This window comes from Adiantum capillus-veneris, chromosome 20 (assembly GCF_014529385.1).
Source record: "Adiantum capillus-veneris isolate H3 chromosome 20, ASM1452938v2, whole genome shotgun sequence".
NCBI lineage: Eukaryota > Viridiplantae > Streptophyta > Polypodiopsida > Polypodiales > Pteridaceae > Adiantum > Adiantum capillus-veneris.
The window spans coordinates 35,742,744-35,755,047 of record NC_140950.1 but is presented as its reverse complement, the minus strand read 5'-3'; the positions used below and the strand labels follow the sequence as shown (position 1 = coordinate 35,755,047).

General features: G+C 44.0%; 1 protein-coding gene across 1 annotated transcript in view; it reads right to left on the bottom strand.

The window, feature by feature from the left end:
* Positions 1–11,822, bottom strand: part of EMB2421 (FAD/NAD(P)-binding oxidoreductase family protein) — a 120,917-nt gene extending 109,095 nt beyond the window's left edge. Inside the window, exon 1 of the mRNA XM_086492336.1 lies at positions 11,527–11,822. Coding sequence (XP_086348462.1) covers positions 11,527–11,638 — 112 coding nt within the window. The 5' untranslated portion in view covers positions 11,639–11,822. The remainder of the gene's footprint in view (positions 1–11,526) is intronic.
* Positions 11,823–12,304: the final 482 nt, after the last annotated feature.

Below are 12,304 nucleotides of genomic sequence, written 5' to 3'. Positions count from 1 at the left end.
ATTCATTAAACTTACAAGCCATGTAAGAACTCGTCATTTGCGTCTTTCCGAGAATCTGTTAACTCAATTTCACCTTCTCAATCCCGAGAAGAATCATCTTCCTAAAAATAAATTTAGGTCTATGTCCTTGCGCTATTAGTCCTGAGGATATTAAACCTCTTCTGTCCTCCCGCATAGGGCATGTCGAGAGCATTAAGCTCATGTGAATCTTCCTGTGGCAGACAAAGTGTGCCATTTTACCAAAGTAAGTTCTTATAGCGGAGCCTTTGCTTTGGGTAGGCCAATTGTTCTGATCCAAAGTTTCCTTATCCGAGATTCTGTTAACTTGATTCCGTCTTCTCAAATTCGAGAAGAATAATCTTCCTAGAAATCAATCTAGGTATCTGTCCTTGCGCATAATCCTGCGTTGTTAGTCCAGAGGATATTAAACCTCTTGTGTCCTCCCACATAGAGAATGCCCAAGTCATAGAGCATTAAGCCCGATGTCTTTCTTTCACAAACAAAGTTTGCGATCACATTAAAGAAGGTTCTTGTTCCGGGCCGTCGCTCAACGTCGGCGGACGGTTCCAATCCGAAGATTCTTTGTGCACGGCGGCACTTCCTTCCAATCTTTTCCTCCTGCGAGTTATTATCACCGGCAGTGTCTTCCCGACGCCCATTAGCGTCTCTTCCTTACAGAATCGTAAAAAAATGATTCACCTTGCGAGCATCAATGACGCCTTGCAAAACTCAGGCAGATAGGATTATAGCCATAGCATTTTCTGAACGTACGTTCAAACCCGGTTCACAATAGAGCGATCCCTCTTTGATTCTCAGGGATGTTCTCCCATATGTAATTCTTACCATTTTGAAACGGTTGGCGGATTATATTCTTACGAAGAGAATAGTTCGAATTTATTCCAGCAACGTGTAAATGCTACTTTACCTACTCATGGAGAAACATATACCGCAACCAAAAGTTGCTACTGTAATGGTAAAAGCACATAGCGTACTTAATGATCAACGACCATCAAAAAACCTCTTCTCCGTAGAGAAACTCAAATTCCTTCTACCGAACACATCTCAAATAGAGATTCTCGTGTTAGAATATCCTTGCGCGCAAAAAGGCGCTCAAGAGAGTATAACAAACTCCTGTCCAGTTCCTAAAAAGGAAGTTGGTTCATTTCATTCCGTTCAGCAGAAAAAAATTCGATTGGTAGATGACCCACCTTAGCATAGGTCTGCATCTTCGTGTGTTATCCATGTACCCAAAGGTGTACATAAGTTTCAATGAGCCTGGGAAATTACCTTCCCTTCGTAAGATCCTTAGAGCGAAGACGCTCAACTTGACGATCCCTTGGCTCGATCTTAGAGCAAAACTCGCTCATCAAATAATCTAGGATTTCAACCCTTGGATTCCTCGAGCACAGGTCGTAGTCGTCGCTTCTTCCTCCCCTCGTAAAGAGAGTGTTCATTCACTTGTGCGAAAAGCACTACTATATCTTCCCTTACCAGGTAGAGGGTGTGGGCTTAAAGAGTATTCAAGCGTAATAGCTTACTCCACAGGAGTGGTGCAGTGAGAGAGAGGAGCGTTGGGAGCTCATCAGTGGCCTGACACTTTGTTCCATCTGGCGGACCCGCTGTTTCCGCATCTTTGAGGCTCGCCCTGTGCCACCAACAGAGACTGTGCGTGGCTTTTGGCTAGAGCTGATCCATACTCTCAGAGGACAGCTTGAGGGACTACAGGGTAGCTCCGACCGCATGCGGGAGCGCCGCGAGGCTTTCCTTCGACTCTGGCGGCCTGGGCCTTTCTACACCATAGTCCAGGGGGTGCTCAGATGGCACTATTGTCCACCTGTGTGGCTCTTCCCTCCTCCCATCTCTTGATTTAGCCTCATTGTATATATGATGTTTTTTCATTGGGAGAGTCTCCCCATCATGATTGTAGCCCTCTCTTGCAGAGGTGGATGTAGCCCTATGCGCAGTTTTCATTAACTAATAGAAGGATCTTTTTCTCAGAAAAAAAAAATATATATATACCCACTTAAAGCAGCTAAAATCATCCACCAGCAACATGAAGTAATCAACTTTTCCCAGACACAAAGGTCAATGTGAACCAACTCCAAAACCACAATAGTGTAAGGTGCAGCGGAATGAATGTTGTATTTTCTCAAGATTAGTGATCTTTATTGCTCAAGGTTCCTTTTAGTTCTTAGGGAAAGAGAGAGCTTTCCGTCTTGTAGAGTGTTGTGGTCACGAACAAAGTGAGTGGATATTGTGCGTGCCAGTGAATGAGACTGAGAGAAGGAGAGAGAAGAGATACGACACCGAGGGGTTTGTAAAACCCTCCTCCGAAGGCCCCACTCTCGTCGGTGAGGGTGGTCTTTTCTTTGATTGCACAAGGTGTACAATGCGTATGCAATGGACTGATGCAATGGGACTATGCCGATGACGACGACGGTGATGACGACGACGACTCGATGGCTGAAATCTGTAGGCTTCTAATCGCTGAATTTGGGGACTGTTCGGTGGCTGAAAATGAATGCTTTGGCTGCGTTTTTATGGCTGAAAATGGGGGACCATCTGCAACCTTCTTGGGGGGAATCTGCTACGGAGTCTAAGGCTGAAACTCTGCGTTTCTTCAAGGCCTGAACTGCAGATCAAAAACGCTGATTGGCTGCTGTAAAAACGCTAGCAATGGCTGCCTTTTGCCTTGCTGAAACTGATGTAAAACGCTGAGATTCTGCAAGTGACCAATGCTGAAAAACGCTACTAGGTTGTGGAGCCAAGCTGTGGAAAAACGCTGAATCTGCTGAGTTTTCTGTGATCCCAAAACGCCAGGGTTTGGGGTTGATGCTGAGGTTCAAAAACGCTAGTGCTTGGTACTATTGGAAGGGGAAACAACCGCCAGAAAGGGAGGTCTTGGGCGATGGCTGCAAGAGGGAAAAACGCCAGATGAGGGGAGATGGTGGCGATGGATCTGCTGCTGAGGGGGGGTACTGCTGAGAAGTTGCCTGTTGAGCGGGAAGCTCCTGCTGCCTCTTCTGCCAGAAAGTGTGAACTTTGGTTTGCTTATATGTTAACTTAGCAAAATTGCCCTACCTACTTTTGTAGGAAAGTCGCTTAAAAATAATAAGTGAAAATCCCAATAAATAGGAAAATAGGCTAAATGCACCAGAAAATTCCCCTAACTGATGCTAATGGATTCTGATGGGAATTCCGATGATCATGTTGTGTGCAACCGGAGGATATGCATCTATGCTAAGTGAAATCTGGTTATGTTACTAACGGCTTTGCCTTAACAGAAGCTATTGCCTTATTTGCTTTGACGATGGCTTTTTCAATCTTATTTGTATCTTAAAAAAAGAAAATAAGATAAACATGAATAACCTCACCAGAAATCTCTCCTTTATTTTGAATAACCTCAACAGAAATCTCTCCTTTCTTTTGAATAACCTCACCATATATCTCTCCTTCATTTCTAAGAACCTCAACATATATCTCTCCTTTCTTTTTAATAACCTCACCATATATCTCTCCTTTCTTTCATTGAGAAAGGTATTCTTGTTTGTTGCTCTTTTTTTAATTTTCTTAAATCTAATTGGGCTTGCGTTTGCTGAAACAGCATACTGTATGAATATGGGCGCTAGTAGTTTTTCAATAGTAACTCAAGCGTCTTCACATTCACAGTTTATGCAACTAAAGGAGGAGGATTGCCGTTCAATCTTATTTGAAACTTGGCAAGGTTGTGATAAAATACTAAAAACCTGCCAACAAGGCAGATTGCCCAGCGCTGAGAACAGTTATGAATTCGTTTCACAACTGCAGCCTGCGCAAATAAACAATCTAGTAAACTCTATCTCTGCCAAGTTAAACCCCTCCATAGTCAGCGAAGCCACAATGCAGGAATGGGCTCAGATTTCGGTACAGTTTAAGGAGGCAAACTCCCGTCTGTTCACGTCATTCCATAAGGACCTTATTCCTGGCTTGATGCTCATCTCTGGGGTATCTCTCCCTTTAAGCATGTCCCCGGAAGAGGGCATAGAACTCCTTTTGAAGGTCCCCTTCTCCCAGGAAGTGATAGCGCATTATGCCGCGCAAATAGTCTTCCAGGCGCAACCTTTGATTGACATGTATAAAGCCCTGTTTGAGCTCTTGCCTTCGACTCCAGAAGTAGTTTTTGTTGAGCAAGACATGCCGCTGAATCCAGAAACAGAAATAACTGTTTCGCAGGAGGAGGCGGATAAAATCCAAGCCGTTCATAATAAAGCCAGAGACGCTGTCCAGATTTTCGTTAAGTTCCATAGGCTTAGAAGCCGGATTCGTAAAGGGACTGCCTTTAAACTTAAACGTAGACGTCGTGGTTAAAAAACCGTCTCACGGGCAGAGCGGACACCCTGGGGAGGGTAAAAACCACAGCTGACGACTGAATCCGAATATTACGGATTACATATATCAAGTAGTTACTTTCTTTTAGGGAAGGGATGGTTAAATTATTCGGTAACTAACCGAGAGATCCTCAACGACAAAGATTGACTTTTTTGTCTTTTAATTGAGTTAATTTTCTTTAATTACGTAAACTCATTTTGAAATAACGCAAAAAACATTTCCAAGGTTGGGCTTTCCTTGACCCAACCCCCCCCGCACCGATAGCTCAATTGGATAGAGTCCCTGGCTTCGAACCAAGTAGTTAGGGGTTCGAGTCCTCTTCGAACCAAGTAGTTAGGGGTTCGAGTCCTCTTCAGTGCAACATCGTTTCATTTCGGGCTGGGCATGCTCTACGAATAGACTCACAAAAGTGCCAGATCACTGCTAATCTAGACTTGAACTGACTGAACCCTGCTGTGGTGTAGCTTGTCCACGGACACATAGGGTTGGGATGTGTCACGTGACATCCCCTCCTTTTCAAAGTGAGGTACTGGTACCGAACTGTATGGCGTCGAGGGAGATCGCCGACAACATCCGGAATCCTGGAAGGGACTCTTCGCAGGCCCACTCTGATGTGTGGGTCGTGCGGTACTTGAACTTCATAAAGGTCTGCAACGCTTGCTTCTTTGGGCCGCGCCGAAAGCGACACAAAGTCTTCAGAATCTCCTTTCTTGCTTCAACTTCGTCTAGAGTCCTGCTTCTTTCGTCTTCAAGAATCTCCATGGCTGAAAATTCCTGAAACCATCTCTAACACAAAACCATGAACATACCCATTCCATGTAAAGTGAAGGAAAAAAATCTTATCTTCTCTAAAGACTGTGTATGCAATGTAGATGAACATAGAGACGAAGTGACAACCCGTTCATCAAACACATGCAAACAATGCGGTCGAATCTTTTCAGTTTGATCGAAATCAATCAACTGTGGCAAATCATAATGAAAATGCCCATGCTTGGTACTCATATAATCATGTGCCGTTCAGAAACTATGTCATGTCAAGGAAGAGACATGGAATGTGACTTCCTGACATACAAACTTTTCAACTTTTCACGAAAAATCCGCATACATTCGTGCGCATCCATGAGAAAAACGTGCTCAACATACAATATGTCATGCCTAGCAAAAGGGATCACATAACGATGCTAACTAAAATACAGGAAACCTTCACGAATGAAACACTCGAACAATGCGTGCGTATCGATCATGCGAACACATAATACTTCCTGTGATGGTTCTTTGGACCAAGGCTCGAGAGCCAAGATCGCTTCTTCGGGATCTATCGAATTTTCTTCTGGGGGATCTGTGGACCTCGACTCGAAAGCCAAGATCGGATCTTCGTGATTGATCGCATCTACAACAAGGTTAGCTTCGCTAGGAAAAGCATCCACTAACACATCATCCTTGTGAACAATCACATCATCTTCATGCAATTCATCATGCGTGTCTTTTTCATCCAAATCATCATGCAAATCATTATCATTCAAATCATCATGCTTCTCATAATCATGCAAATCCTGTGTGTCATACTGTGGAGAAAAAGAGATTGAGAGAATCTCCTTATCCCGAAACCTTCCAACCTTGTCCTGGATATTAGCAATGAGAGATGGAGAAGGAGCAGTGTCCACTCCATGAAAGACAGTAGGAGAATCACTTTTGGCATTGAGAGTTAAAGTGTTAGCCTCCCAATCAACGAGAGGGTTTATTTCACGAAACCATTTCATGCCTAAAATCATATCACATCCTGAGAGAGGAGAAACAACAAATCTTCTAGTGAAGGCAGTCTGTTGAATTACAAACAACACATCAAGACACTCCTTCGTGAAGAGAGCGTCCATACCAGATTGAAAGCCAGAGACCTCGATAAGAGATCTCGGACTTACTTCGAGACGAGCTCTCTCAATAAGAGAGGGACTGATCACATCATGCATACTACCTGGGTCAAACAATATGACAAAACGGTGCCCCGACGTACGACCATAACATTTAATGAGAGAATCATCAATGGGAGGGTCCTGAGAAACTTTGGACACAATCGTATTATCATTCATTGCATTGACAGTTGTGGTGGGTGTTGTGGGTTCTTTAGATTCATTCGATTCAAGCTTATGACATGTTCGTTTTATGTGACCCTTAATGTGACAATGAAAACAACGACCTTCCTTAGAATAAGTGCTTTGTTCTTTCGACGTGATGTATCCTCCTACAATTCCTTGTGCTACCTTTTCATATGGAGTAAGCTTAGGTTTAGCAGTTGTGTTAGCCTTACCCTTAGATTCATTGGAAGAATTCTTTGATGAGATACTGTTGGTAGATTGGTTAGAAGAGTTATCATTCTTACCATTCTTACCGCTCTTACCGTTCTCTGAGGAGTCTGCGAGGTACTTGTGGAAGTCTTGTTCTCCTTAGGCTTTCCCTTGTTGTGCTTCATCTCCTGTGCGAGAGCAATCGCTACCGCCTTGTTGAGATCGATTGGATCGAATACCTCGACATCATACTTGATATACTCGTCCAATCCAAAGAGAAAAGCCTCTTTGCGCTCATCATCCGACATGCGTAATTGGGTACCTAGCTGCAAAACACGATTAGAAAAAGACATAGCCGGCATACCATTTTGCTTGAGAGCGCGCCAATCGTCTTTCAACCGTGCGAGGTACTGAGGTGGTATAAACCGTGCCTTGAGCTTGTCTTGGAAATCAGCCCAACTAAAAGAGAGGGGCGTGAAATCGTCGGCTGCCTCTAGGTGCGCGGCTAGCTGTGCCTCTTGCCATGCGTGGTACCAATTAATGGCATCACCGACAAGGTACATAGCTGCCATCAAAACTTTGCTATTACTTGTCTTCTTAGTTGTCGCAAAATAAGCATTAAATTGATGCAACCAAGAATAAATAACAGTAGCTCCATCTTACCCTCATACTTACTAAAAATCAACTTTTCTGTAACTGGATGGTTGGAATCCGCATCGTGGCCCATGAGAGGAACTCCCATGATCTTTGGGTGGTTCGGTCTTCGAGGCGAGAACTTGGACAAGCAATTCTTGAGTGCGTAGCTCTCGTCGAGCTTCATGCTCGGCCTCCAATGCTGCGTTTCTTGCTGCCGCTTCTTCCTTCCTTAGTTCTTTTCTTTCTTTTCTTGCATCGCGCTCGCGTTCTAAAGCAAGGCGCTTGTCTTCCTATCTATCCATCATAGCCATCATTTGCTTCATCATTGCCTCCGTAGGGTCTGGCGTAGATGGCGAAGGGGGAGGGTTGGAAAAACCTCCTGGTGGGGAGAATCCTTCGTCGCCTCTCTCATGCTCATCACCTGAATGCAAAGTATCCACGCCGCTTCGGGTGATGACCATGCACTATGATCTTGGGGTCTTAAGCTCGCGAGGAACTTGGGTTCTTGAGGGTCTTGAGGTTCTTGAGGTCCTTGATTCGTGAGAATCTAGGGTTCTTGAGGTTCTTGAGTCTTGAGGGTCTTGGGTTCTTGGGGTTCTTGAGGTTTTCTTTTGCTTGCAAATCGCGTTGGAGAAGGATCTTCTCTTCACCCGAGTTCTACCCTTTTCTGCGGGCGCACCCCTTGGCGGCCTTGCGCTCACACCAAGGTTTCTTTTTCCCACCTCACGTCGATTGGCCGGCCGCTAAGTGCACGGTCCGCTCTCAATGAGCGAAAAGAGACACAAGGGGAGGCTGGACAAGCCCTTCTTTCTTGGGATTCCTGTCACTCTTCAACAAAACACGATTAGGAATCGCCACGCCCAAGTAAACTTGCGTTCGTGCGATCACAAGAAGCAAAAAAAATTCTTGTGGTTCTTCCCTTGAGTAATGCAGAACACTTCCGAAGCTCTGATACCAATGTAAGGTGCAGCGGAATGAATGTTGTATTTTCTCAAGATTAGTGATCTTTATTGCTCAAGGTTCCTTTTAGCTCTTAGGGAAAGGGAGCTTTCCGTCTTGTAGAGTGTTGTGGTCACGAACAAAGTGAGTGGATATTGTGCGTGCCAATGAATGAGACTGAGAAGGAGAGAGAAGAGATACGACACCGAGGGGTTTGTAAAACCCTCCTCCGAAGGCCCCACTCTCGTCGGTGAGAGTGGTCTATTCTTTGATTGCACAAGGTGTACAATGCGTATGCAATGGACTGATGCAATGGGAATATGCCGATGACAATGACGGTGATGACGACGACGACTCGATGGCTGAAATCTGTAGGCTTCTAATCGCTGAATTTGGGGATTGTTCGGTGGCTGAAAATGACTGTTTTGGCTGCGTTTTTATGGCTGAAAATGGGGGACCATCTGCAACCTTCTTGGGGGGAATCTGCTACGGAGTCTGAGGTTGAAACTCTGCGTTTCTTCAAGGCCTGAACTGCAGATCAAAAACGCTGATTGGCTGCTGTAAAAACGCTAGCAATGGCTGCGTTTTTCCTTGCTGAAACGGATGTAAAACGTTGAGATTCTGCAAGTGACCAATGCTGAAAAACGTACTAGGTTGTGGAGCCAAGCTGTGGAAAAACGCTGAATCTGTTGAGTTTTATGTGATCCCAAAACGCTAGGGTTTGGGGCTGATATTGAGGTTCAAAAACGCTAAAGCTTGGTGCTGCTGGAAGGGGAAACAACTGCCGGAAAGGGAGGTCTTGGGCGATGGCGGCAAGAGGGAAAAACGCCAGATGAGGGGAGATGGTGGCGATGGATCTGCTGCTGAGGGGGGGTACTGCTGAGAAGTTGCCTGTTGAGCGGGAAGCTCCTGCTGCCTCTTCTGCCAGAAAGTGTGAACTTTGGTTTGCTTATATATTAACTTAGCAAAATTGCCCTACCTACTTTTGTAGAAAAGTCACTTAAAAATAATAAGTGAAAATCCCAATAAATAGGAAAATAGGCTAAATGGACCGGAAAATTCCCCTAACTGATGCTAATGGATTCTGATGGGAATTCCGATGATCATGCTGTGTGCAACCGGAGGATATGCATCTATGCTAAGTGAATGGGCATGCACGGTCTACGAACAGACTCACAAAAGTGCCACATCACTGCTAATCTAAACTAACTGGACTGACTGAACCCTGCTGTGGTGTAGCTTGTCCACGGACACATAGGGTTGGGATGTGTCACGTGACAAATAGCTTCGCATGTAGTGTGCTTTTGAACAACCTCCCTATGTTGCTTCCCACAAATGCAAGCAATGCATTTCCCATGCTTACATCCAATATCTAATAAGCCTTCCATCATCTATTCATGAAAAGCAGAGCATCAATGTTCGAATGGCCAAACCTATAATGCCATAAATGACATGTGGGAGTGTTAGTCACTGAAAAAAGTGCATGGAGCCTATAGAGACCATTCTCCACTATGCCCCCTCTGACCTCCTCGCTGGAGTCGCAATCTCGAACGAACATTGCATCCTATGTGAAGATCACCTCCATGCCTATCTTGCGCACCTCGTGCTACATAGATATAAGATAAAAACCCAGCTACACAGATATCAAATGAAAACCCAGCTTCGGAGCATTAAGAACCTTAGAGGTATGCACATATCCCCTCTGCAATCTAGAATCAACTCCATGGAACCCTCGTTGTGAACAGGGATGTCAAATTTGTCGCCATATTTGCATGAAAAATTGTTTCGAACCCATGTGAAGCGGTGAAACGTTTCTCAACGTTTTAGGTTTTCAAAAATGCGTTTCTGAGCAACTGATTTTTGGGGGTCTTTTATAAGGCGAAATTGTGTGGCTTTTTTTCGATCCCGATTTTTTGTTGCGCAGCGACTCACTTTGCATACCCCCACCCTCCCACACACACACACACATAGGATTTCCGATTAAAGCTGAATTTCAGAAATTCAAAGACAAGGCTGAGAGAAAATTTCAAATTTTCAGAGGGCCAAGGCTATATTCTGCTTTCATGATTCATGCCACATGCGACTATATAGACAATAGTACTATTCTTTTGTTCAAATGGAAGTCTTAAGTAGGATGCTTTGGTCTTTAACTCTTGATGTGAATCACGATACACTTATAGTGAATAATTGATTGCATCATTGTTGTGAACTTTGAATTCCGAATGGTCAAGTCAATGGTCACAAGTGTATATAAGCATATTGATTTACAATCGGAGTCATCTCGTACATATATGCACTATTCTCGGAGTAATGAGAACTGAGAAGCTTTATGATAAAGCCTCCACGTGCGAATTCTTCAAAAAAGAGCTTCTTTACCTGGGTCATATTATAACTCGCGATGAAATTCGCGTCGACCCTGACAAGCTGGATAAAGTGCAAAATTGAACTATTTTCAAGAATGTACACCAAGTAAAGTCCTTTCTAGGCTTTACTAGATTCTTTCGCAAATTTACCAAGGATTACTCCAAAGTTGCTCCTCCACTTGCGCAATTTTTGAAAGGAGGGGTGAAAGAATAAGTGTTTGATGACTACTACCCCGATATTTCATAGTGTGGATCCTAGCAAGCCATTCGGAGTGGAACAGATACTAGTGATTATAGGCTTGGTGCGGCGCTATGTTGAGATGATCGTCTTGTTGCATTTGAAAGCAAGAAACTTTCTGACGTTGAAATGCGTTAACCAACGTATGAATAAGAGCTTTATGCCATGGTCCACGATTTATGGAAGTGGCCGGAAGGATAGATGGTTGAACTTATGCAAGAGTTTGACTTCAAGATTCGCTACCAGAAAGGTTCCAGCGATCAAATTGCTGACGTCTTGAGTGGACTTCTAGGGGTCCATGACCTCCTACATGTGTGGGGGAGCGGGGTGACACCTCTCGTACTCTCTCTCTCTCTCTCTCTCTCTCTCTCCAGATAATAAATGAATAGGCACCTCTCCTACAGGCTACTAAAAGAAAAACGTGACAACACAACCATGAATCCCTGCTTTACGCATCAAGAAATACAATGCTCTCTCTCCTTAAATAAGAGTGCCTCTGGATAAGTACCCAAAAAATTCTTTGGCAACTCAAAAGCTACAAGGGACAGCATTGGGAGGCGCCAGCAGCTCTTTGCACTGGAACCCAATGCTGAAGAAAGTGCTTGCTGTGGTGCTAATAATATGCTGTCAATTTCTACCATATAAGCAGGTGCATGTATGTATGTATGTATGTGCATACCTACTCGTATGAAATGCTTACCAAGTTTAGAGAGCAGGATAGACAGAACAAGACCAACGGGCCCAGCGCCGACAATAAGCACAGGCACTGACAGTCTTGCGATAGGAGAGTGCCTTCGGAAGCTGTTCATCATGCTAGCTTCATACAAGCTGATGAAGGCAGGGTTCAGACTTGAACTGGCGTGTTAAAATGCGGCGCCAAAGGGTGTTTATTCGGAAAACATGCAGAATCTTTGAAGATGCTGCAGCGTGGCAGCAGCTTGCGAATTCACACTGCAAGGACGCTCGTCGTGGGGGAGTGCAAATAATGATAACGCTCTCCAGCTGCCTTTTTGGCTTGCCCAAAGGGCAAAGGCTATAGCGATGCAATGTCTTTTCTTTGGGCAAAGGCTATAACGATGCAATGTCTTTTTGCTGACCCAAAATAGAAAAAATAATTGAGTTGTATTTTAAAACATTTTTTGCTAAGCCAAAAATGTTGATTGGTTGAATTAAAGTAGTGGGTACTCATTTAAATGAAGAGTGTGTAACTCTAATGATGACATGTCTTGAGTTTAGAAATATTAAAGATTTTGGGCTGCGTCTAATGAAAAGAACATGGGTTTAGTTTTGAGTTTTTTGGCTTGCCCAAGGCAAAGGCTATAGAGATGGGTTTCCTTTTTGCTGTTGGAAAATACCAAAAAAATTAAAGTCAATTTCAGTTTTTAATTTTTGTAAAGAAAAAGTTTAATTGGTTGAATATGATAGTGGGCATTCATGAAATGAAGAGTTAGTGGGCACTCATTCTGAAGCAAGAACAC